Below are 24,940 nucleotides of genomic sequence, written 5' to 3' on the forward strand. Positions count from 1 at the left end.
AATTATTCTAAATCTATCCAAAATATTTTATAAAAAGTTATTCATAAAATTAGTGACAAACAGTTTCAGTTTTGGTTACACACAACACAACATATTACAACACAATAAAACGGACTTGACTATTTTATAAACTAGAGGTTTTTCATGTTTAGGCTACCTTTACTTAATGAATATTGTCATGGTTTTGCATCTACTGCAAAGCCTAATTTTTAAGCTATTTTCACATTTACCTTTATGGATATTGTACTGGTTTTGCAACAACTTCAAATGCTTTATAAACTAGAGTTTTTTCACAAGGATTTTTGAACTGGTACTAAAAATAAGAGGTTTGTTTTTCTGTAGATACCTTTACTTTATGAATATTGTACTGGTTTTACAACTATTGCAAAAAGCCTACTTTTTAAAAAAACTATTTTCACATATACCTTTATGAATACTGGACTGATTTTGCAACAACTTTAACTGCTTTATAAACTTTTTTTTTTCATATTTACCTATGTGAATTTTTGTACTAGTCCTAAAAATAGGGGGTTTATTATTATGCAGATTAAATCGGTTTTTCAACACCTGCAAATAACTGAATTTTATCATTTTAAAAAATGTTTTATAATGAAAAAACAGTTGATATTTCTGCTGCACGCGTTTTCTGACCATTCTGGCACGTCATTATATGTCTATCTTTTTAACAAAAAAAAATGAATGAATCAACACTAACAACTTCGAAATGTGCTTTTGCATCCATTTTGGGGGGTTAAAAGCGTTTTAAAATGCAGGTGTGGAGTACGGATCGTGACTGCAGAAGCTCAGGAGCGGCACCTGAAGGCAGCACTAGTGCAGCTCAGTGTTGTGTGCGGTTGTCTGCTCGCTGTGTTTGCTGTGTTTGCTGTGTTTGCTGCTGGCTCCCCTCTGTCGTCCATTAGAGCTCGGTACCATCCCCACTGTACGGCGCAGGCCCGAAGTAGCGCAGCCGCTCTGAGGTTAGTGCCCTACCGCGCAATCTCCATCTATTTCAGCCCCGGCGCAGCCGCATCATCGAACCCGGCAGCGTTGGGGTGAAAGATGCAGATTGTTTAGATGTTGACTGGAGCAGGGTTGTGATATCTACGTGGTTTTTTGTAGACAATCATGTTGTAGGCGCGTTTCGACAACAAGCTCAGAAAGAGTAGAATAGCTGGATGAGACGCAGGCCGCTCGGCCTGTCGCTGTAGCGCACTGTTTTGTTTCATATTGCGCGGGTTTCGTGCTAGCTGCTGCCCTGCCGATCTTAAACTGTTACCTTTGATTGCTCACTGAATTTATATATTTTCAGTGTCCGAACATCGCGAAATTACTGGTGCTTTCGATCGTACTCAATGTTCATTCAGATGACCGAAGCTGCACCGCCAAATGGTTAGCTAGCTAGCTTATTAGCTAAATGTAGGACAGCTAGCTTAGCTCAGTTTGGCAGCCAACCGACCCGGCGAGTCGGCTAACATTACACCACTGTAACACCCGAGCATTCACGGTATCTATTGTATACAGTTTGCTATGCGATCGCACTGACGAGGTGAAAGTATATTTGCACTATAACAGGCCACTGATGGGATTAAACATCATTGTTATTGTCGAGTCGTGCACCGATTCGTGCATCATCCCATTGATCCTATCAAGCAGCTACAGTCCTGTAGCTGTTACAGGGGATTGGATGCAGATAAAGCTGTCTGGCTGCAGATAATAAAATATTTTGACCCCTTATGATTTTTAATTTTGCAACAATTTGGTAACACTGTTCCTGCCCAAGTCTATTTCAACGAGGAAACGTGTGTTGGATTGATCTGATCAAATAAATATTTGATTAACTGCCCTTTATGAATAAACTGCACATGTTATCCACATTAACCCATTGTAACCTGAGCAGGTTGGCTTGATTTTGTTCCAAAACATAGGAGGAATGCAATGAGCAACTGGACAAGAAACGACCCCAAAGTTTGCAACAAATTAGTAAAGAGTACAAGAAAATTAACTGAAAATGATTTGTTTTTAAATAGGAAAGCAAAAAATACAAACAAGGAAATAACCTGAAAAAAATGCTAGAATATATATATATATTTTATTTTTTTTTTATTTAAAAATTAATTTTCAGGTTAACTTTTTATCAATTTCTTGCAATTTACTCATTGCCTTATCCCATGTTTTTGAAGATAATTAAACTTTTGCTCAGGTTTCAAAGGTTTAAATATTTGTGAAAGGCATTTGTATGCAGTACCAACAAAAAACAAACAAACTGATGTCTGAAGTTTCAAGTTGTTCATTTCAGTCAGAAAAGCTTGTCCACGCTGACCACACATTAATTGAATTATGGATTTTAAGTATTTTGTATGGAGTTGAACCTTTGTTCTATTAGTGGGTTTCATCCATCTGTCAGACTTTAGTATTATTCCACACACATGCACTTCACACATTCACTGTCTCAAACTGACTGCATTTACTTACTTTCTCTCCTGCTATCAGTAATTCCCATTTAAATAAAATCAATATATATCTAAATAGTGCTAAGAAATGTCTATTAATGTGTTGAATTCATATCGTGCTCATTAGTTCTTTGCAAGAGCTATGATTTAGCACAGAATAAATGGGAAAATAAACATTATTTTCATGCTTTGGTCACAAATTAATATTTTTATTGCTGCAGTAAGAAGCCCTCTAGTGGCAGAGCAGCGGTGGTGCATCCATGGTGCATTCAAGTTCACATAAATATACAAAATGCTGGGCTGCAGCTAAAAGTTATTTTCATTATCGATCAATTTGCTGATTATTTTCACAAGTAATCATTCCGTCTATAAAATGTCAAAAAATATAAATGTGAGAAATACTCATCACAATTTCCCTAAGCCCAAAGTGACGTCTTCAGATCACTTATTTAGCAGGGGTGTAAATCACTGATTTCATCACGATATGATGTTATATTGATTGATTACAGTCGGTGACAGGAGAAGCTGTCATCCCTTTCTTTGCTTTTGGCCAAAAAAGATAAAAAACAACATATATATATATATAATTGGAAATATTTAAAACTAGCCAAAACCTTTGAAAATGTGACATATTTAACAAATTAAAGTGTCATCTTGTAGCCCTTTCATAGTAGCACAAATGTTTATTTCAAGTTGATGCCAATATTTATTGGGGGGGGGGTCAAGACCGGAATTGAACCCGTGGCTGCTGGGCTGAGGTGGGGACATAGGGTGCCCACTCTATCCACTGAGCCACCAGCGTTTCATGTTAAAGCTGATGACATATATTATACATACATATATTGATATTATCGTGCTTTTCTAGTGGTGCTTATTTTTCTTCCGATCAATTAATTTCTTGATCAACTAATTGTTGCAGCTCTACAAAATAAGAGTACTTGCAGTGTCTTTAAGAGGAACATACTAGGCAGTATTTCTGATTCATTTGTATTTCAATCATGTGTAATCAGCACGACAATGTTATGCCGTCACATGATTGTAATCACATCTTGCAATATAGATAATAGTCGATTTTTTTTTAGGACAGATGGTAGAATGTGTTGCATCCTTGTGTCTATATAATGACATGCATCTGCAAGGCTGCATGTCAGTTTTCAACACAGCAGGGACTGTTCCCATACAAGTTCTGTGCTATTATAATGAACAGATTTACTCAGGTACCACATCAATGAAAAATAGTTTTCCTCTTTCTCTCCTCAGTCACTGTACCGTGGGTCCAACTGTCTAGACCAGGTGGCCGATAATGGACGAGCACGTCGTTCACCAGACAGAACACATGACCACCATTGAGGCCAGCGCCGTAAGCCAACAGGTCCAGCACGTGCACTTATAAGCAGCAATAATTAAACAGTGGAGACCAGGAGGGATGACGAGGCAGTCATCCTTCTTAGAACAAGTTCCACCGATCACAAGAGATTTAAACTATTTTAGCAGCTAGTTAGATTGTTGACTAGAACAGAAAAAATACCACCTCAGTATATTTAAACTCGTTCTACTTGGATTATTACTGTGTGTAGGTACATGTGGCCACCTTCACTGAAGCGTCCATGATGAGCGCTGAGGAAGACTCCACGTCCTCGCCAGACGATGATCCTTATGACGACACGGACATCCTCAACTCGGCTGGCACTGATGAGGTCACCGCTCACCTGGCTGCCGCAGGTACGTCTACCAGTCGAGAGAAACCAAATATGTGGTGATTCCAAGTTAGTAAAAGTGCATTTTGCTTAATGCAAGTTCAGTGTGAGGCCTTTAGATGAACAGCAGGTGGCGCCAGTGGACTGTTACATGGCAACTGTGCCACTCTGCTATAATGCCATCTGACTTTTTTTGGCTTTTTCCTTTAACGGGGTTCTCATGGGTGCTTGAAATCCTTGATTTTGTGAATATGATGGGAGAAAATCAAGGCCTTGATAGTTTTTGAAAATTGACATAAACAGACAATGCTTAGATGGATACATCTTGTGCAAGAATAGAAATTGAAGGATATTTTTGTGTTTTGGCTTTTTGTCATTTGTGATAAATTGTTACAGTAATCTTCCAAGGATAACCTTTCACATAATGTAACATAACAGCAAATTTATATTTTGAAGCTATCGATGTAACGCAGCTCTTAATATGCGTCATTGTGTGACGTTTCTCAGTTTTCTCCTTGTTCTCCGTCTTTCCCTTTTATGCCAATTAGCTGGAATTATGTTTGAATGTACTTTGAATCTGACATGTTTGAAAACTTGTCAGGCAAGTGAGGCAGGAAAAAAGTATTATGGATCCTTGAAAAGTCATGGAAAAGTCTTTTAATTTTGTTCAAGAAAATGTGTTGCAATCTTGAATTAACCTTGAGCCATGTTAGGGACTTCAATTTGCAGGGAATTTAGCCTTGACGTTCCTTGAAAAGTCCTTGAATTTGATGTTTAAGAAGGTCTGCTTTTAATTTTTTTAAGAGGTCAAACGGTGCCAGCGAGCCATTATTGCAACCCGGCACGATTTTAAATCTCACTTTCATCTTTTTAAAACAAATTTCAAATTGAATCCAAAAGTAAAATTGAATCCCGCAGGCCGTGTGTTTGAAATGTACGTTAAAACTCAAATCAGAGAGAAAAAACAACGCTCATACAATCTAAAGAGTGTGTACTCGCCTTGCTCTCTGCTTTTACTCACAGTCAAACTCGCTCTTTCTCTCTCAGGGCCGGTAGGCATGGCGGCTGCTGCTGCCGTGGCAACTGGGAAGAAAAGAAAGAGGCCTCACATCTTTGAATCCAACCCTTCCATCCGCAAGAGGCAGCAGACCCGTCTGCTCAGGTGAGCTGAAAACACCAACAAGCCAAAACTCCCAAAACCTCTACCATGTATTTTCCCTCAAACAATGACAACACAAAGATTCTTTCAGCACCTGAGGTCACTCATCACACTCAGACAGAGTTGATATGTGAAATGAGTGTGTGTATTTACAGGAAACTGCGAGCCACCCTGGATGAGTACACCACCAGAGTGGGCCAGCAGGCCATAGTGCTGTGTATCTCTCCCTCCAAACCCAACCCTGTGTTCAAGGTGTTTGGTGCTGCTCCTCTGGAGAACGTGGTGAGTGTTACAGGCAGCAGTTATCAGCAATTATTAAGTCTTCATTTCCTGTTGATTTAGCTTTAGAGCATCTCAGCAATGGACCACAGTACCACGATCAACTAGGGAGTCCCAATCATATCATTCATTTAAGTGTAATGTGAGGAAATATGGTTTATTGAAAACCAACAATGTCAGCACTAATTTAAGTAAATAACTGCGCTCATGCTGTGCCTGCATCATCCGCTACTTGGATATCCAATCATATTATTAAATTGGGTTGTGCATTCTTAACTTGTGCATGTTTAACTATATTGTGTGGCATTGTATATACTGTATCTTCATATTGTATTTTTTAAATTATCATTATTATTTTAGGACGCCCCTTAATATCAGGCAAGGGACAATTGATGAAAATTAGCTCCCAAGCTATTTGCTATTTCCCAAGCTTTTGTTTCTATGACAACAATATCTTGACATTAATGTTAGATAGGTAGCTGATGTAATGCTGCATTAACAGATGGTTTACTATACAGTTAACAGCTACCTTACACAGTGCAAATCTGGTTATAAAAGCACAAAGCTCACCAGCAACATTCAGTGTTTGGCCGATCTGCTCCCCCAAATGAGCTTCTCTGTCCATGCTGCAATAGTTTCTATCTGACATATAAAGCTCGGGATAGAAATAAGCCAAAGGAGCGGCAGTAATGACACCAGAGCCTTTTTTAAAAGTTCAACAACAAGCACACAGAAAAGCCGAGGAGCTCTTAAAGAAGACTCTGAGTGCACATGCAGTCAAATACACCCTCTCCTCATCGGGAACAAATCAAAAAAGATGCTTCTCTGAAAAATACACTATGTGGACACAGGTCCTCAATGAAATACCTTCTGTACGGACTGTCTTTCTGTCCCCCAGGTGAGGAAGTACAAAAGCATGATGCTGGAGGATCTGGAGAACGCTCTGGCTGAACACGCCCCTGCTGGTGGAGAGCTGGCCTCAGAGCTGCCCCCCCTCACCATCGATGGCATCCCGGTCTCTGTGGACAAGATGACCCAGGTCAGGCTCAACGCTCTGTGCTCACCTATGAACAAACCTCCTCTCATACAAGTATGAAAACCTTGTATATCCAGTACAAACAACAGTGTCGATGGTCCCAGCAGAGGGCACCAGTTGGCAACAAATCAGAACCATAGATTTTGTTTTGCGTCTGTTTTGAGCTACTGTGTATGTATCAAGGTCAACCAATCAATTTTATCTTTTTTTGCACATCCATTGGTGTCATTTGATGAGTTTGATTCATGCATATTTACCCACAAAACAGTTCTAAAATACTTGCATCACATTCATGGTAAAGAGCGACTTCCACACTGTCATTCAGGCAGACATTATGCCTGATGCATACAGTGCCTGCATCCAAACACAAGCAAAGCCTCCTCCCTTTGCTAGACAGGATGTGGTACTAGTTAGTGCGTGTGCCGAGTCGGCTGCTCTTTCTTTCTTTTATTACCAAAAATACTCCATTATAGCTGTTATTTACAACATACAAAAAAAATTAAACAACCCAAATAAGTGCAGTTACCATGAAAATATATTTCAGAACAAAACAAATGAAAATATTCTCACAGTTAAATCAAATCAAGTTTCTCAAAGCAAAATATCAATAAAGCTTAAAGCTTTACCTCGGAATAAAACATGTTAACCAAAACCTAAAATCTAATTAAAATTGCATAATGTGTACCTTAAACTCAAAATTAGCCACAACCGATTAAAAAAAAAAGGATAAATTAATTTTAAAAATGAACAAGATTTAAAGAGTCGGTCTTTCACTGCAACATTAGCGCCACTGGCTGCTTAGGTAGCTCATTTGACCCGAGGGAACCCGGCTTGTTTACACTGCCATCCCAGTGCTGCTGACGCAGTCTCTGGATCATCGTCAGAGCAGCCGGCATGACAGTGGCCCTCAGAGACGGCGCTCAGCCCCGGGAGCAGCGGTAGCCAATCCCAGCGAGCAGTGTGTCCTCGGAGGGCAGGTGTTAGTCGGTGCTTGTTTTTCTTGGAGGTTGTAGGATGAGATTATCGTGAGTAACCTGTTGCCTCACTCAGCTCGGGCCAAGCCAGATGGAAAGGTGTAGGTGTTTATAAAGGTGTGTGTGCAAAGTGTTGGAGATGGGATGGTTAGAAATGGCCAGTATGAGAACTGCAACAAAAGGGAGCCAATTGAAACCTGGTGCTCCTGATGGACATCAAAAAGGCTTTATTGTCTTCTATGACAGCGTTTCCCAACCTGCGGGTCCATGGGTTTGGAAAGCATGTTTTTTTTCTTTTGGGGCTATTAGGTTATTTTTCTTTCTTCATTTTCTTTTAAAATTTGTTTATTTTTAAAGAAAACATGCCTTCCAAACCCAGAGGCCTGCCAAAATAAAAATCACCAAAAATGACCCCATTTATCACAGCCAGAAACATCTCTCTCACTCTACATCAGGAAACCATACTACAAAATAAAAGCTCTGTGCTGCAGATTCACTGTTCTTCAAATAAAGTGTGTTTTTACACACATTTGGCCACGAGTATCTTGCGGTCCATTCAGAAAGGACCCACGATCCACTTTCGGACAGTGACCCACAAGTTCGGACCCACTGTTCTATTAGATATCTGCAGTGAGTTTCATGAAGCTGAAGAAATCCCAAGTGAGCATTAGTGACACAGACAGCGGCCCTGGCCAGCCCGATATACGAAGCATCTGTAGCAGGTGATCCCGGGTCCAGCCCTGAGCCCATAATTACCCCCTAGCCTTGACAAGGCCAAGGACCCGGCAACATCGCCGCCTCCCTAAATGCTGATTGGAGCATTGCCCGGAGGATTAGGATTTGGGGGGTTGGGGTAGTGGGTGCGGGCACAACATGCCACTTAACTCACTCGCCACTGTAATTAGGCCATCTGGCCTCACACACATGCATCCACATACATCCACACATGGATGAGCCACAGGTGGAAATGCAAGCATCTTTTTGCTACTAAGTCCGTCTTTCTTGGGCTAATCCCAAATTGTTTTGTCAGTATTCCAAGAGATCACTGCAGCCACCGTTTTTTTCCAAAGCTGGTCTGATAGAGACCATCCATTTTCTATCGTTTTGTCATATCTCTACGTGCTGCGCTGCAGGACTGCATATAGGTAGTCTGTGAGTCAGAAAAGGGGGTCTAAGTGGGGGAGGAGAGATGGATTTATTTCTCCCGCAACCAAATTTAGCCCGTGATGTCAAGGCAGGCAGACGCTGCAGTGCCTCATTGTGCAATATAATCCCCCGGTGATGCTTGCATATTACCAGGACACTGAGGACATTGGCACTAAACCCCACCCCGGCCTGTCAGCAAGTGTGAGTGCACTCTTGTTCTGGAAAGTGTTGATGGTGATGGCGAGCGGATAGGCATGCTGCTCTCTGCCACACATGAAGTACGAATGCTGGCGAGTGATCAATAGCAAACAAATCAGATTAGATTCCTGTCCTTGATTTGGGGCACAGTGCGAACCTCTGGAGGACTCTCAGGCAACAACGCAGACAAAGCAGTCAGAGAAGAGAAAGAAGCAGATGTGACTCAAATGCTGTTATCTTATCTGTGTGGTAATACTGGGTGGGAATCAAGAACTGGTTTCAAATTGTCCGATCCATCAGAATCATATTCCTCCAATCTTACCAATGCTGGTATGTATTTCTGATGTCAGACTCATTGCATCTATGCTGCTGGAAACTTGCAACAAGAAGGAGTCACGGCAGAGAGGAAGAAACAGTCCAAAGTGAGGTTTCACTTCATGAAGAAAGAAAACAAAAGTGCTGCTTGTTATGTCTGTAAAACGATCTTTTCAAGCAAGCAAACATCTCTTTACTCATCAATTCCCATCCTTGGTGTTAATTTAGGACCACAAAACAGTGGCCAACTTGTTTGTGTTGTAGGATTTTCTACAATCTCTAAAAAGTGCTAACAGTGCAAAAAAAAAAAATCCAATAGCTTCCTCTTTTGAAATTAGTGGCAATTACAACCCTAAGCTCTGAAGAATGGACTACTATTATACTATTTGAGTGCTGGTCTCTTAACTCCAGGACAAAGCAATCAGCCCACGATTACAGTGGCTTTTTTAGTTCTAAGGACCTGCTCTAAAGACGTTTGGCTCCAGCGTCTGTGAATGGTACACTCAAATATAGTGAACAAGCCCTCATTGATACAGTCAGTGTACAATAATAATAACAGAGTCTCAACACAAGTCCATAAAGTAGTGCTTATCAAAGTAAATGTAATGTTTTTGTCATTGATTTTCTTTTTTACAATATTGACCGGCTTGTCCTTGTTAATACGTGCACTGAGCGGAGTGGAGCCTTTGTGAGGACGGGTTGACTGTCGGATCTGATGCTCCCATGGTGTCTGTCTGACACATCAGGCTGGAGCCACAGCCATAGATTGGTCTGTTAATAAACATGATCACATTGTTCTCCTTTTGGAAAGCCTGTTTCTATTTGCAGGCCTTCCTCGACCACCTCAGCACCCTGCAGCGGGTGCCCGATCAATACGTGCCTCCCGCTGCCTGCTCAAGGGCGTGTGCGCTTACGTGTGTCTGAGAGAGACACTGCGGCTTTTCCTTTTTGGAATTTTTGGTATCTGTATCATATTTTTTCTTCGTGGGTCTCTCCTGTGCTCTAGGCCCAGCTGCGAGCGTTCATCCCAGAGATGCTGAAGTACTCGACGGGCCGAGGGAAGCCCGGCTGGGGTAAAGAGAGCTGCAAGCCAGTGTGGTGGCCTGAGGACATCCCTTGGGCCAACGTTCGCAGTGACGTCCGCACAGAGGAGCAGAAACAGAGGGTGAGAGGAATACTAGCAGAATGATGTCATGCGTTTCCTTTACTGCCTACTTTAAATGACGTTTGTTCTCGGTAAGCCCCAATTTCTGCACAATACAGAAGGGGAAAAAAATTAACAGTTTATTCCAAAAGATGCCATTTCCCTCGTTGTACATTAGTTCCCAAAGTGGCTCTTAACTACACAAAGCAGTAATGGTACTCAAGTTTTTGATCTGACTTTTCGTCAGTCATTAATGATGTTTGATAATGAGAACTGTGGGACTATAATCTGTAAAGTGGCATTTAATGTCAGTAGTCCTTAAAGGGACAGTTCACTCCAGAATCAAAAATACATATTTTTAATCTTCACTGTCGTGCTATTTGTCAAGGTGTAGTTTGGTAGAAAGAAAATCGTTCCTGGAGAAACTTCTCACAGCAAGGTCTGTGGATTATCTTGAGTTAGCAGGTTATGATTTCTGAAAAGAGGCATTGCTGTTGAGTTTTTTTTAAATGTTTTGGGGGTTTTTGTGGCGCTTTGAGCACAACAAGCCGAGTGCTATGTAGCTCCATTACACTGTAGAGAAGACAGACATCTCTCCAAAACTCTGCAACTCACACCAAAACAATCTAGACCCATCAATAGCTCTATAGACAAGACAAAAAATATGTATTTTTGTTATGTAGTGAAGTGTTCTTTTAAACCAGTCTGAACTATTTGCCTTACATTGTTTTTATGTTTCCCAAGGTTTCGTGGACGCAGGCGTTGCGGACCATCGTTAAGAACTGCTACAAGCAGCACGGCCGTGAGGATCTGTTGTATGCTTTTGAAGACCAGGTAACCACGACAACCACCACCCAGCACCACCTGACTGCAGCGCAGAGCATCGCTCACCTTGTGCCCTCACAAACTGTGGTACAGACCATCAACAACCCTGATGGAACAGTCTCGCTCATCCAGGTACATTATCATACCAGCGAGGAGCGCACTTCAAATTAAAATCTCATTCACTTAATCTGAAGTTTGTCTCTTCACTTTGTCCTCTCAGGTTGGCACAGGACACACAGTTGCCACCCTGGCAGATGCGTCAGAGCTGCCTGGTGTGACTGTGGCTCAGGTCAACTACTCCACTGTGACTGACGGAGAGGTAACACTCATATTAATACTACAATATGAACACACATTCTGATCAGTGTAGACATAAATGTTTCCTAAAACACTTAATTGATCTAACAAACTTAATTCCTGAGTCACAGAAACAAACACTACGCAGAAAATTCAGTAAAGTGTGTAAAGCGCTCCTAACGGGAGCTGTCCATTCAACACCAAACAGTCATTGTCATGCAATCTTTGTAAATTCACTGCAGATCCTAATTTGCTTTCTGTTTGAAATTATATATTGTTCCGATCCAGGTGGAGCAGAACTGGGCCACCCTGCAGGGCGGCGAGATGACGATCCAGACCACTCAGGCCTCAGAGGCCACACAGGCAGTCGCATCCCTGGCAGAAGCCGCCGTCGCCGCAAGTCACGAAATGCAGCCCGGAGCCACCGTCACAATGGCTCTTAACAGGTGAGGATGGTAAAAGAAATTATTTTACAAGGCCTTGACGGAAACAAGGCTTTTAAAGTCGCAAGCGAATAGCATTTTGGTGTTGTTTAGGTGGCTTTAACTTTGAAGGGGATGATGTCAAAATGAGAAGGGAATGTTAAATTATAGATATACAGTAAACTTGCAAACAAGCAGCAACCTCCAGTGTTGGAAAATGAAGCCGATGCTGAAATGTTAAAATCTGCAGTTCCGCTAACAGCCACTTGAGTCTAACACCAAAAAGCAAGTAAATCGCTAAACGCTTAATGGTAAAATGCCCAATTTTACAGGAGAAATAAACATGTTTACAGCCTGGTACAAAAAAAAGTTGTGGTTTCCAAAGCTAATTTCTCTTTCCATGACAACCGTATGTGGGATGAATTTCTGCATAACTCTACAGCTCCACCCTCTAGTCCAAATATAGTCACCACGGCTCACTTCTAGCTCCAAAGAGCCAAGATGGCAACAGCCAAAATGCCAATTTTACTTATGCCCTAGGCTCCGTGTAAATGCTTACCCTACACCAAAGCGGGGAAATGTGTCAAGTAAATAGCAATTATTTTGTCTGTGGACACTGAATGTTATAACTCTCATCAACAAAACAATCAAGCCAAACTTTGTACACTTGTTTAATATTTTTTAAGACATTTCTTTATGTGTAGTATGGCTAGTATCCTCAGGTCACAAATTTTACCTCCTCACACTTGAAAATGTGTAATAGAGGGGAAACAGAGGATGGATTTTTGGCGACAGAAAAGCAGTGACAGCCCCAAAACTGTCACTGTAAAATCGTACACAAGGTTTTAATATCCAGACATGTACACATACTGAAGGATTCGGTGCTCAGCTTTCACTGACACAGTCCTCAAGGGTCGTCGTTTACTGGCGGTGGAGTCATCCAGGCCATAATTAGTCGGGCAGCTCTAACAACTGGATGAGAACGGGACAACTGCCAGGGCAGGTCACCGGGGTCCCCTGGAGATGAGTCAACTACCTCTCATCCAGGTTTAGCATTTAATTAATTAGCCCGTAGCTTTTATAGAGTCAAGGCGCACAACCATTACATCGGTCGTTAACCACACATTTCCACGTGCTAAAAGCGCAGTAAAATTATGTTTACTTAAAAAAAACATGTAGAACTTGCACTTGATCCTATAATTAAAAGACAGAATTGAGGATAGAGACTTTTAGCAATAGACTGTCTGATTCTGGTAATAGTACTGTTTTCAGTCATATTACTAACAGTGACAAATGTCTCAGCTGCAGCCACTCTAAAAATAAAAGACATACAAGGGTTGTTGTTGGCGGTATGTTTTTCTGGAGGGAAATTAGCCACACACAACTGTATTCAGATGGGATCTACAAACGGATCTTAAATCATGGTCCTCGGAGGGCAAGAGGTGGTATCAACTGGGCCCAGAGCTCAATCACTAAAGACTGTACTTTGATAAGCTCAAACATTTCTTCTCTTGGTCGTGCAGATATAAGAAAATAGATTTATTTAGGCTTCTGCCTCTATCATACACAAACACACACACAGATCCTGCTCAGAGAGACAGTGACACAGAACTAAATGCCCCAAAGTCTGGTTAAGGCCCAGATGCACTAAAGAATCAAAGAACGAGCAGCCAGCAAGGCTGTGTCGCCTTACATCACCTGTCTTGGCCAAAAAGTTGCACTTGAGCACACCGCATAGACTACAACCAACAGCTAACCAGCTAGTACGGTCTGCATCTGTGTGAGAGGAAATAACTTTGCATAGCAGGAGGCGGCTGTAGTCTCTATTCATCATTCAAAAAGAAAACTGGAGGACCGACAGGATGAATTTAGGATGTTAGATAGCCAGTTAGCATATTAACAACACAACCTGATGTTGAAAGAGCAAAGGATATTTGATGAGCGCTAGTGATTAATAAAAACACCCAATTATGAACCGTTTCAAAAGAACTCAGTCTCTTTCTTTCCTTACTTGCATTTCTCCTATCATGCACTGAACTGAACTAGAGTGACATCATGTCAGCTGTTTCAGCGTGCTGAATCGGCTGACAGAAGGCTGACAAGGGCTGACAATTGCCAACACACCGCTAAAAAATAGGCCGACAGACGCTCACCAGCTGTCCAACACTGACCAAAGGCCGACTGTCGGCTTGGTGTGTCAGGGCACTAAGAGTAATGTTTGGGTACAGCATCAAAAAGCAGCATCTCTAAGAGTAGTAGTACCATTACAATCTTAACACCCATCCGTATCTGATTATACTGCAAGAACAGAGCAGGTTTAGCGTGGTCATGAATAAAAGTAGTTAGTTTTGGGGAGTTTTTTTCATGATCTTTCACATCATCATCAAAGGTCCAATTTAGTTTAGTTTTGTTTGCTTGTACACATGTATTGAAAAGACAGAAAAAGCAAATTAAAAAAGTTAAAACACTGTGCAGGAGAGGTTAGAGGCCAAAAAAAATGGCTTTTTAGATACCTTCCCGATTTAATAATTATAATTATCAGAAAAAGAAAATGATTTTTTTTTAAAGATTGCATAATATATCAACATTTCAAGACTCAGCAGAATATAAAATTGATATGCAACTGAAATCCATTACAAATGAATCAATGGAGAGCTATGAGTCTTTGCAAATTAGAGACCTTTTCAGATGTTTTTTTGAACAATGATAATGTAGATGTTCTGTGTAGTGATGGCACAAGGTTGTTCCACAGAAATGGTCCTCTGTATTTCAGTGAATATTATATAAAGAGAAGTCTGACAATACAAAAGATAAAAGTCCTTATTTATCAACTTGCCAAATTCACCAGTCAGACTTGCTGAGATGCTAATGTGGTAGCTGGTTTTTCACTGCAGGAGTGTCGAGGCAGTAATTTCAGGTGTGTATGGGTATGTCCCACTGGGGCTTGTTACCTGCACCCACCTGAGTCCTCCCTCCCCTCCCCTCTCCTGTTTACCTGAGCCAAGCCAACCTGGGCTCTCTGCTCCACAGGCTCTGGAACATTATGTCTCTGTTTTCCAGCTCCAGAGGGAGAAAAGAGCCTCTTTCTCCCACTGTCTTTTCCGCTGTGTGGAAATTTTGACCAAAAATTACACCAAACTGTATTCCAAAATGTATCAAATGAGACACATTATTAAATCAGTGTTGCTACACTTTACTGCAATAGTCTTGCTAAGCAGCATCACACATTGTTACTGCTTACTGCACTCAGCTCCTCCTCCTCCTCCTCCTCCTCCTTAACTGACCGTCTGCACTTCTATCTAACATGTGATTATCAACCAAGCTGTGAACAGTTCCATTAGTTCATAACGAAGCTGGTGCCGTAATAGGCTCGTGGTAATTCCACTGGATAGATCTGGTTAATAAAACTGCTTTGTTAGACCCGTAGCACCTGGCCTTTAGGGAGATGTGACAGATTCTCCATAAGTCCAGACTAGAAAAGCCTCTTACAGCTCATACACTCCTACTTCTTCACCTCACATCTCTGTAATAACCCTGCCTTTGTGAGCAGACTGTGTGTGCATGTACTGAGTGTGTATGTGTGCTTCAGTTTTGTGCCAATGATTGTGTCTTGGAAGCTTAAAATATAAGTCCATCTCATGTGTTGCTTTTTTAAAATTCTAAATAATATGCACAGAAAAGCATTGTGTTTTTACATATTGTACACTTTATCTGATGTGTGTGTTTGTGTGTGTTGCAGTGAGGCAGCAGCCCACGCTGTAGCGACGCTGGCAGAGGCCACTCTACAAGGCGGAGGGCAGATTGTCCTGGCAGAGACAGCAGCTGCTGTTGGAGCACTGGCAGGGGTTCAAGATGCCACAGGTACTGAAAGTTATCATCAACATGCAAAATAAAATGACAGAATTTACATAAAGTCATTTACAGTATAAGATCACTTTTGTTATGGTCTATGGCACCAGATGATCATTTAGTGACACTCTGGTAAAGTTTGATATCTTGTGTCAAACTACACTCAGTGGCCAGTTTATTGGGTACAGCTAACTGAAACTAATGCAAAATCTTGCCTACATGGTTAGATTGTTACATTTTTATGCTGCACACTTTGACACGTAGACGTGTAGTGGTATCAAGCAGCAAGCTCAGAGGCTGAGAAATGAAACCAATGCAGAAGCGCCAAAAACAGTAGCCAATCAAATGGCCACTTGAGGCTGGCTCCAACAGTGAGTCAGCTCCCATAGAAACTCATGTTAAAATGGTCAATTTTATAGCAGAAATAAGCCTGGTACAAAAAGCGGTTTGGGTCTCTCATGACAAGCGTATGTATCTTGCTCCAGTAAACCAAATGCTGCAAAAATTAAACTTATAGGTGACGTCACCGTAGCTACGTCCATTTTTAATACAGTCAATGCGTGGTACTCAGAAGTCAAGGTTTGTTTCGGGTTTAGGAGTCACGGTACGGTGCGAGGTCCATACAACAGGGAAAAAACAAAAGCGTAAGTGTGCATTTGTTTTCTTTTGTTTTGAACAAAAAGTAGTGCAAGACAGAAACAATCCCCTGCTGAGGACCGAGGTAATATTTTGCCTTCTGGAAACTTAAGCAAACTATTTTTATCATAAAAATTAGGAACATCTCAAACACTTTTGTATCACACCATTCGAAAGGCAACAAGTAGTAATAAGCTATAAAACTGAATAGCATCTTTTATCCTACATTCAAAGCACCGACGCAGTTACTATCGGCACATCTCTTTGATGACATCATACGTCATCACGTTTGCTGCCTTTCCATTCACGTTCTCACCACTCACACTTGTAGACTCCCCATCCACGTCGCTCTTCAATCTGCATACTGTGCTTTCTGCGTGCAGCTGTGTGTCTGTGACTCCCGTACCACGACAGTTTGGCACGAATGCAACAACCATTACAGGCCTACCTTTATTTATTTATCCTGTTTTGGGCGGTTGTAGACTGCAGTGGTTAGGAATATATTGTAAGCGATTTTTTTTATCGTGACAAATCTGGAAACATACTAACAGAAAGCTGAATTTTTTTATCAACAAATTTTTGACATCACATCTTTTACTAATTGGCCCTTGTGTGTGTCCCCCAGCCAATGGCATGTCTAATTAGTCTCACTAAGTGTAAGCTTCCCTGCAGCAGCACTGCGGCCTCTGAGCTCCTTCACCCTAATCTACTCTGTGCTGATGTGACAGATGGTGTGTTTTGTGTGTGTGTGTGTGTGTGTGTGTGTGTGTGTGTGTGTGTGTGTGTGTGTGTGTGTGTGTGTGTATTCTGAAGCACTACTCCCTTCTTCTAATGATACGTTTACTGTGTGACCCCATCGTCGACTTCCTTACATGCACACTCCGTGCGCTGCTGTGACACCGCGTCTCTGCTGGGATTGGACCAGTATGTAATGACATCGTCACGTCCTTGTTGGGAAGCATTAACAGCCTTTTCTAGCATATGTTCAGTCAATATCCTGAGGATGGAGCGTAAAGCTACTGCTTGTCAATGATTAACATCAGAGGGCTGCTAATCTGATGTCATTTGCTAAAAGCAATCTGGAAATAGGGCTGGACAATATATCAATATTATATCAATAATATGATATGAGACCAGATATCGGACCAGATAAGCTGCTCCATAGTCTGGTGTTCACTTAATGTGAAATACAGAACAAATTGAGTCATATTTGTAGCCTGTAGCTTTCTCATAGTCACACGTTAAATAAGATTTAGTGACTTTGTAATTTGGCGTATCAAGTGCTGGCTTAAAAGTAATTTGATTGCTCAAGGTTCATGTTCATTTTAAAAGTTTTCTCTTTTCAGTTTTTGAAACCATGAATTGATGCATTATCGTTTCTTTTTTTCATTTCTTTTCTTTAATGATTATTTGTTATTAGTAGTCGTATTTTCCTATTATATTTATTATTGTTTGTGCCGACACAATTCAATCCAATCATCTCTTTTAGCAGATTGGGTTTTAATTTATTATTAATACAGTAACAAATTACATCCCAGGTCATAATGCTGAGAGATGTAAACATCAAAGTCTATCTCTATCACAGGAAGTTCTAAGTCACACACGTCTTGTCCAGCTGACAATCTTTTTAACCCGAACATCACCAAAAAGTAATGTTTTATGTTACAAAATTTATTTGAAGAATAAGATGAATTTCTCCCTGACCTTAAGAAACTGATGTCAGTTCATGCTTTTTCTTGTGAACATTGGCTACTGAAAAATTGGTCTTAAATTTTATTCCAAGTGGCATTTAAAACAATTTTTAGGAAGTCTTAAATCCCTCTTGCCCTAAGTAGCAGGAACCATGGTAAATGTAATATTGAATTTCATGGGAGAAAAGTGTCACAGAATATTTAATAAAAGATTTAAAGCCAAATAATTGTCACATCAGAAAGGTAAACATTGTGCAAATCCAAAAATATGCACAGTGTGCTAATGTGTATTTGCACATTTGTACACTAACCTAAAGTCAAGCTATTCAAATCTAACATCTGAGCCTTTGCTGTTCGGCATCTCACTTCCTAAACCATAAGGAGTCATTTGGCAACAATAGCTCACTTAAACAACTAATGGAGCTGCCAAAGCCAGTCCTTCTCCCGACTATTGACCTTAGCTAATCAGTCAAGTACTGCAGCGGAGTGGAGAGCACCTTTTGAAGTGCACCGGCCCAGACCCCGCTGATTGGCTTTTGTAGCCACCCTCTACTGACACAGGCATGCATACACACACTAACATACACACGGCCACACCAAACTCGACCCTTAAAGAAACAATGTTTGAGAGGCTGAATGAGGCCCTTCACTCAGTCGCTGTGCTGCCTGTACATTACCATACCAGGCCCAGTGCCCTCTTGCCTAAGCCCTCTTCCGTAATCACCGCCAGCACAATTACCTGCATCAGCAGAACTTAACCCTGTCGCAAATCACTGGCGAGTGGGCTTAGAAAGGGCCCACATTAGTGGATCAACAATAACAAGCTAACCTGACAAAAGGGGCCTGATTTTATTTCCTATGAATCCTTAAATATTACAGGCAGGATTCATGGGTAGTGTGTATATGGTGCAACTGAAGGGGAACTATTATGCTTTTTCTTGTGGTTTGTTATTCGCTCTAATGCCAGCTTAGAGAAGTATATGAGTGGAAGTAGGTACAAGCAAAAGTACATAAATACAGTATGTAAATGTAAACATAAATAATTAGTACAATATGAAAGAATTTTAAACCAATAAAAAAATAATAATGTATAATATGCTGAGTATGTAAGTGTGTAAAAATAGAAATGTAAAGAAATACAGTAACAGACAATTACCACTAACGTGAATATTTAAATTACAATATGGATGATATGGAGAGTGTAAAATGTGTAAAAAAAAAAAAAAAAGTGTGCTTCATGCTACAATACAATAAAAACGTTTGGATTCAGACGTTTGAGGGATCATGTGCCGAATGAAGTCAAGCCAACTTGCTCAGGTTTATGACTTTAATACCCCAAGAAATTCCCTAATTTCTGTATTCAGGGAAACACGAAATCTTGGCTGCTAATGTGGTTGATTCCCCCTGATTTCAGATAATATTCCTGCTGGAACATTTGCTGTTGTGTTCAAAAGATAAGTGCCCTTAAAGTTATTCACCGACTTTAAGTAAATTCCCCAAAAAAACGTGTTTACAAGCTTTAATGGGAGATTTTTCGTGGTAGAAAGTGTCGCTATTCTCTGCTACTGTCATTCCCCGGCTGCAATGATGGTGCAGAGATGCTGAGATACAGACACCAAGAAACACCGACCAACCAGAGCAGACTGGGTTTCTTCAGGCTTAAAGAGACAGTCACTAAAAACGGAGCATTTCAGACACAAGGTGAATACAGGTGTTCCAGCAGAGACAGTATGAGGAAAATCAATTGTTTTTTGAACATTAAAGCATGTAAACATGTTCAAATAGAATCCCCAAACACAAGTATGAACCTAAAAATGAACATAATATTTTATCTTTAATGTTCAACTGTCTTAGTCACAGTAATGGAAGTGGGCATGATCCACTGCCATCCCCTACACTGACCTTCTTGCCTGCCTGTGACACTGTGACAGCTTGCAGGGTGGGGCAGAGGTCCACGTGACTGCAGCAGTAATCCCTACAGGCAGACACACACACACTCACACACACAGCTGGGCATGGGGGAAGCGAGCTGAGAATGTTCAATCGGACCATTGTTCAGAAATGCCGTCTCTGTAACATGGCTGCCTTCTGTCACAGACAACTACCTGGACTTGACTGCCTCCCAAGCACCATGTCAGACATAAACTCCAGTGAAAAGATTAGCTCAGGCCAAAGGCCCAACAAGCAGTATTTGGTAGCATCAGGGCTGCAGTTAAGGTTTTTTTTTTTAATGATTAATATGTTTTTATCATACAATGTACTGCTCAGTCTACAAAATGTCAAAAAACAAAGTATGGCCATTTCCAAAGCCCAAAAGGATGTGTTTAAACAGTCCAAAATCACCTTACAATTATATAAAACAAAAAGCTGCAAATCCTCTTATTTAGGAAATCTCAAACTAGTAAACATGCTACACATTTTCCTGATAAATGGCTTCAATGATTAATTGATTGTCAAAATTGTTAAGATATGCCTATCAGTTCTGCAAGCCCTCCAATTTCTTGTTGACATACAGTCCAATACTGAAAGATTAAGATCTTCATGTCTGACATTTTTGCACGAAACGCTCTCTGGTAACTTTATTTTAAAGGTCCTGTATGTAACTTTTTACATATTAATCATGTTTAATGCCAGTAGGTGAATGGATTTTAATGTAATATAACTGTGGGGCGCACTAGCTAATTATTGTCCCACTTGTAGTCTGATAACAGTTAATTCATCAAATACAATACCACATATTATGATTTCAGCATGCCTCTGTGCTAAAAAAAGATCCCAGAGGAAATACTAGCATGTGAAATATATTGTTAGCTGGCTGATGCTAGCTAACGTTAGCTTGCTTGTTAATGAGGACAAATTGCTCGCTAGTTAAAGTAGCAAAATAATGTACTGAGTACTAGATAACATCAGCAAATTCAACTACTTTCTCAATTATGGTTTTTAAATGACTTTATCAGCTAAAATAAAACAACCAATGCCAGGTCCATGCTGTATAGCTAAGTTACAGCTAGCTGGGCAGCCAACAAGCTAACTGTAACCTAAACTGAGGTCAGCCAGGTAGCTGTACAGCTACGCTGGACTTGGCGCAAACCCCCATGAATGGCATTGGCTTTGAGGTCGATTTTATATAGTAGGGAGAGGTGGAATTACACAAACTTGCATGAACTTGCACTGGGAAAGAGACATCTGTAAATCAGCATCAAATAACCCGCAAATCAACATTTCTAAAGTCTAGAGAAGCTGCAAGACTACATAATTTTATCCTCATTCAAGTTAGCAGAGTGCTAAACCTGAACTCAGCCATTACGCCCAGAGTGGGTCTCAAGTGTGCTTGCTCTATGGGTTTTATTATGTTAAAGATCCTGGTATTTTCATAATGCAGAAATAGAGGTTTTTTGGCTTCATGTTCCACTGACCAACTGTCATAAGAACGAACATGGCCCCGCTTCAAATGCTGTATCCTGTAATACATTAATTATTTGGCGTTGGTTACTTTGGAGTGTCCGCTTAGGCTAGGCTAACTATTATGGAGCCAATGGTCCAAATGAAATATAGGAACAATAGATAGTTACGTTATTCTAAATACGATTTATTTTATTTTACAGTATTCGATCAAAAGTCAATCAGTCTTATGAACTCACGTCACTATTTTGGCCAATGCCCAGTTGCTCGCTCGTGGCTGCTAAGTGCGAGCATCAGGATGCTGACTGCAGTTCGATTAACGGCCTCACAGAGAGGTTTCACTATTAACACGAATTTTCATCTCCTCCTCAGGTCTGGTCCAGATCCCGGTCAGCATGTACCAGACCGTAGTGACCAGCCTGGCCCAGGGCAACCGGCCCGTCCAGGTCGCCATGGCACCTGTCGCCACACGCATAGATAACACTGTCACGCTGGACGGCCAGGCAGTGGAGGTGGTGACCCTGGAGCAGTGACAGTTAAGATCCTGGAAGAAGTAGGAGGCACTGAATGGTCACCATGGAGATTGGTTTATCCTACTGTTTTCCAACACATCATGCTGTGTACAATGTCAAATATATTTTTAAATGTACATCTGCAGGGGAAGTGAAACTGAGTTATCAATGTGTTTACTATGTAAAGATATTGCTTTTGTTGGTGTAATTTTTCTCCCATTTAGCTTCATGTTTTTTTTTAGGTCTGTGATGTTGAGTATTTAGTATTTATTTCTATTCAATCAACCTTTACTTCAAACAAAGATGAACCAAAAAGCCCGGGAGGAAAGCCACCACTGCTTCACCCAGAGTGTGTAACGATCACTGGTCTGGATTTTCACTATCGTCGATGTGCTTGACTGTTTTGTTCCTAGGATGCATTTACAATTCAGTGCCATAGTCAGCGATCACTCCCCCTCTGTTTTCCGTATCTTCTGTCACTATTCTGAACTCTTTCCACCTCAACTCATCGAAAACTCCCCGACACATTCTCAAATTAGATAATGAAATATTACGTTGGAAAACCATCTTGTCGTGTGCTTTTCCCCTGTGCCGTTTTACTGTAGTCCACGCACATGCCAAGATTCGTGAAGACTCAGGATATACAACAAAGTGTTTTTTACTGCTGGATTGCTGAGCTGACTTCCTGAAGCAGCCGTTTTGTCTACCAAATCCATTTATTTACAGCGCATGGATAGGGGCACCCCTCGGTATGTTATTTTTTTAACATGAACTTCTTTGTATGTCACTAAGGACTGGGTGGTCTGCATCACTTTGTTTATCACAAGTTGTTAGTCATACTTGAACAAGAGCTGCAGTATTTGTGATGCAAATATCAAAAAGGCATTTCTCTTTAATCTTGCAACAAAAATAATCGCTTGCCAGAATCAACTTAGTTTGATGCAGCTGTAACAGTTGGTTCAACCCTCACCACTATTTAAAAATAAAGTCCAATAAAATGGCTGCTGCTCTCTATTCATTCAGCTTCTCTCTTCATTGTTAGTTCACTCTTCATCCAAAAGTGTAACCATCAGTGGATGCATAAATGCTATTCAGGCTGCCCTCATAAAGTTGATGAGGCAACTTTTGGTAACCACTCAATCAACTTGAAATTCTTTAAGTCCAGTCATCTTTTTTCTTGCCAAAAAAATTCATATTTCAACATGCACTGATGGCTGATGATCACTCGTGGAATGTAACTCAGTACTATGGTTGTATACAATTTTGATGCACTTGTACTTGAATATTTCCAATTTATGCTTTCTGCTTCTTTTCTACCACATTTTTGAGGCAAATATTGTACTTTTTACTCTTTATTTGATGGCACTTGGCTTGTGGTGCTCAAAGTGCCAAAAAGAATACAACTGAAAAACTCAACAGCAATGTCTCTATCCAGAAATCATGATCCTGTTACTCTAAATAATCCAAAGACCTTGTTATGAGCAGTAAGAACTATTGTCTTTCTGCAGAACTGCAACCAGTAGCTGTATCACTGTGCAGAAAAAATGAACAAGTGTTGAATTTTTGTATCAAACTGTAGACAGTGTATTTCATATTAACACAGAATATAATGACTACATGCAATATGTGCAGCTCTGCAGCTTATTAAGAGCATATTTCAGCCTCTCCATAATGTCACAATGATGCAATCACAACAATTAATGCAAATTCAACCAATCCCTAGAACCTGGTACAATGTATCTCTCCTTGTTTTATATAAGGTTAAAGTTTTATTGTGCACGGTCCCTTTCTAAATGAAATGAAATAACATAACATAAATTCATTTCCTTGTGTGTGAGGATAAAGAGATGTGGAGCATGAACATCTCATGAAAGTTAATGATTGACAAACATTTTTCTACTGCAAAATACACAAGAAAAATGAAACGTGTGGGCAACAGACAAGATGTTGCAACTTTCTATTGCAATTGCTGAAAAAATCAAGGTCAAGGAGAATAAATAAATTATATAACTATTGCAACTATTTTTCAGTTTTCACCCACTCCTGCAATTTCATTGCAAAAATGGACTCAATCCCTGCAGGGAGATGCCTCTCAGCAAATAAACTGTTAAACCCACCATACAAAACCTGTCAAACAACAAAAAGCAATACAGTAAATAGAGTCACGTATCTAGCCATATTTACCCAGGTATTTTTTCAGGAGCTATGGAGACAAAAATTGCAAATATTTAGGCTTACATTTACCAGAAACATATCAATGCCAATTTTGCTTATCTTTTTACCAGTTTTGTTATTTATGATTGGGTTGCAGACTTGTTTGTCTTGACATGAAACTGCAGTAAAAACAGCGATTTCGTCCCACCTCTTCCTTTATAGAAAATGAGATATACACACACAGGAAGCTTTATGTTAGACTTTCAGGTATTCACAACTTTAAAACTAGATCTTCCCTTTTTTTAAACACATTTCTCTGTAATTTTTCCCAGAATGATATGGTTGCCACAAAACCCGATAACTTCCACGCTCTCCTCTACAGCACCCCCACCTTCCCTGCCGTGACAGACAGGGCCGTGATTACATCATAAGCTGCCTGAACCTCCTCTGCTTTAAAGCCTGGGATTTGCTTGCCGGGCCCTTCTGTTGCAGAGTAGAACAGAGAGAGAAGCGTTCGGGCCTTAATCTATCAGGCGTCAGTGCATATCCCGCTCTTCCTCCAGATTAAAGCTGAGGCAGGTTGCATTCACACAGATGAAAAGATCCTGTTTTCTTTCTTGTTTTATTTTTTATTCTCTCTCCTGTCATTTTTTAGATTGGACCCCCCTTGTGTGAACTGGAACACACACAAGCTTTTGTTGTGGGTCTTTGTAGGAAGTAGAAACTTTGTATAATGTTTGAGTCATTGTAGGTG

General features: G+C 40.6%; 1 protein-coding gene and 1 long non-coding RNA gene across 4 annotated transcripts in view; one reads left to right on the plus strand and one right to left on the minus strand.

Moving 5' to 3' along the window:
- Window positions 1–338: 338 nt before the first annotated feature.
- nrf1 (nuclear respiratory factor 1) lies at window positions 339–23,046 on the plus strand. 2 transcript variants are annotated; one of them, XM_042511685.2, is made up of 12 exons: window positions 339–977; window positions 3,711–3,810; window positions 4,028–4,172; window positions 5,195–5,309; window positions 5,462–5,588; window positions 6,484–6,624; window positions 10,261–10,419; window positions 11,143–11,355; window positions 11,444–11,542; window positions 11,809–11,966; window positions 15,682–15,803; window positions 21,893–23,046. In XM_042511685.2, exons 2-12 carry the CDS (start codon window positions 3,754–3,756, stop codon window positions 22,051–22,053), a joined length of 1,497 nt encoding a protein of 498 aa, XP_042367619.1. In that variant the 5' UTR covers window positions 339–977; window positions 3,711–3,753; the 3' UTR covers window positions 22,054–23,046. The 2 variants fall into 2 exon arrangements, with proteins under 2 accessions (XP_042367619.1, XP_042367618.1); XM_042511684.2 differs by having other exon boundaries at window positions 342–977; window positions 3,711–3,822.
- LOC148185874 (uncharacterized) overlaps window positions 4,041–24,940 on the minus strand; it is a 34,041-nt gene continuing 13,141 nt past the window's right edge. For both annotated transcript variants that reach the window (XR_015775491.1, XR_015775492.1), the window contains exons 3-5: window positions 6,453–6,604; window positions 5,169–5,230; window positions 4,041–4,178 (exon numbers count right to left, since the gene is read on the minus strand). This is a non-coding gene — a long non-coding RNA (uncharacterized LOC148185874). The remainder of the gene's footprint in view (window positions 4,179–5,168; window positions 5,231–6,452; window positions 6,605–24,940) is intronic.

This window comes from Plectropomus leopardus, chromosome 22, assembly GCF_026936395.1.
Source record: "Plectropomus leopardus strain MGB_pleo_1.0 chromosome 22, ASM2693639v1, whole genome shotgun sequence".
NCBI lineage: Eukaryota > Metazoa > Chordata > Actinopteri > Perciformes > Serranidae > Plectropomus > Plectropomus leopardus.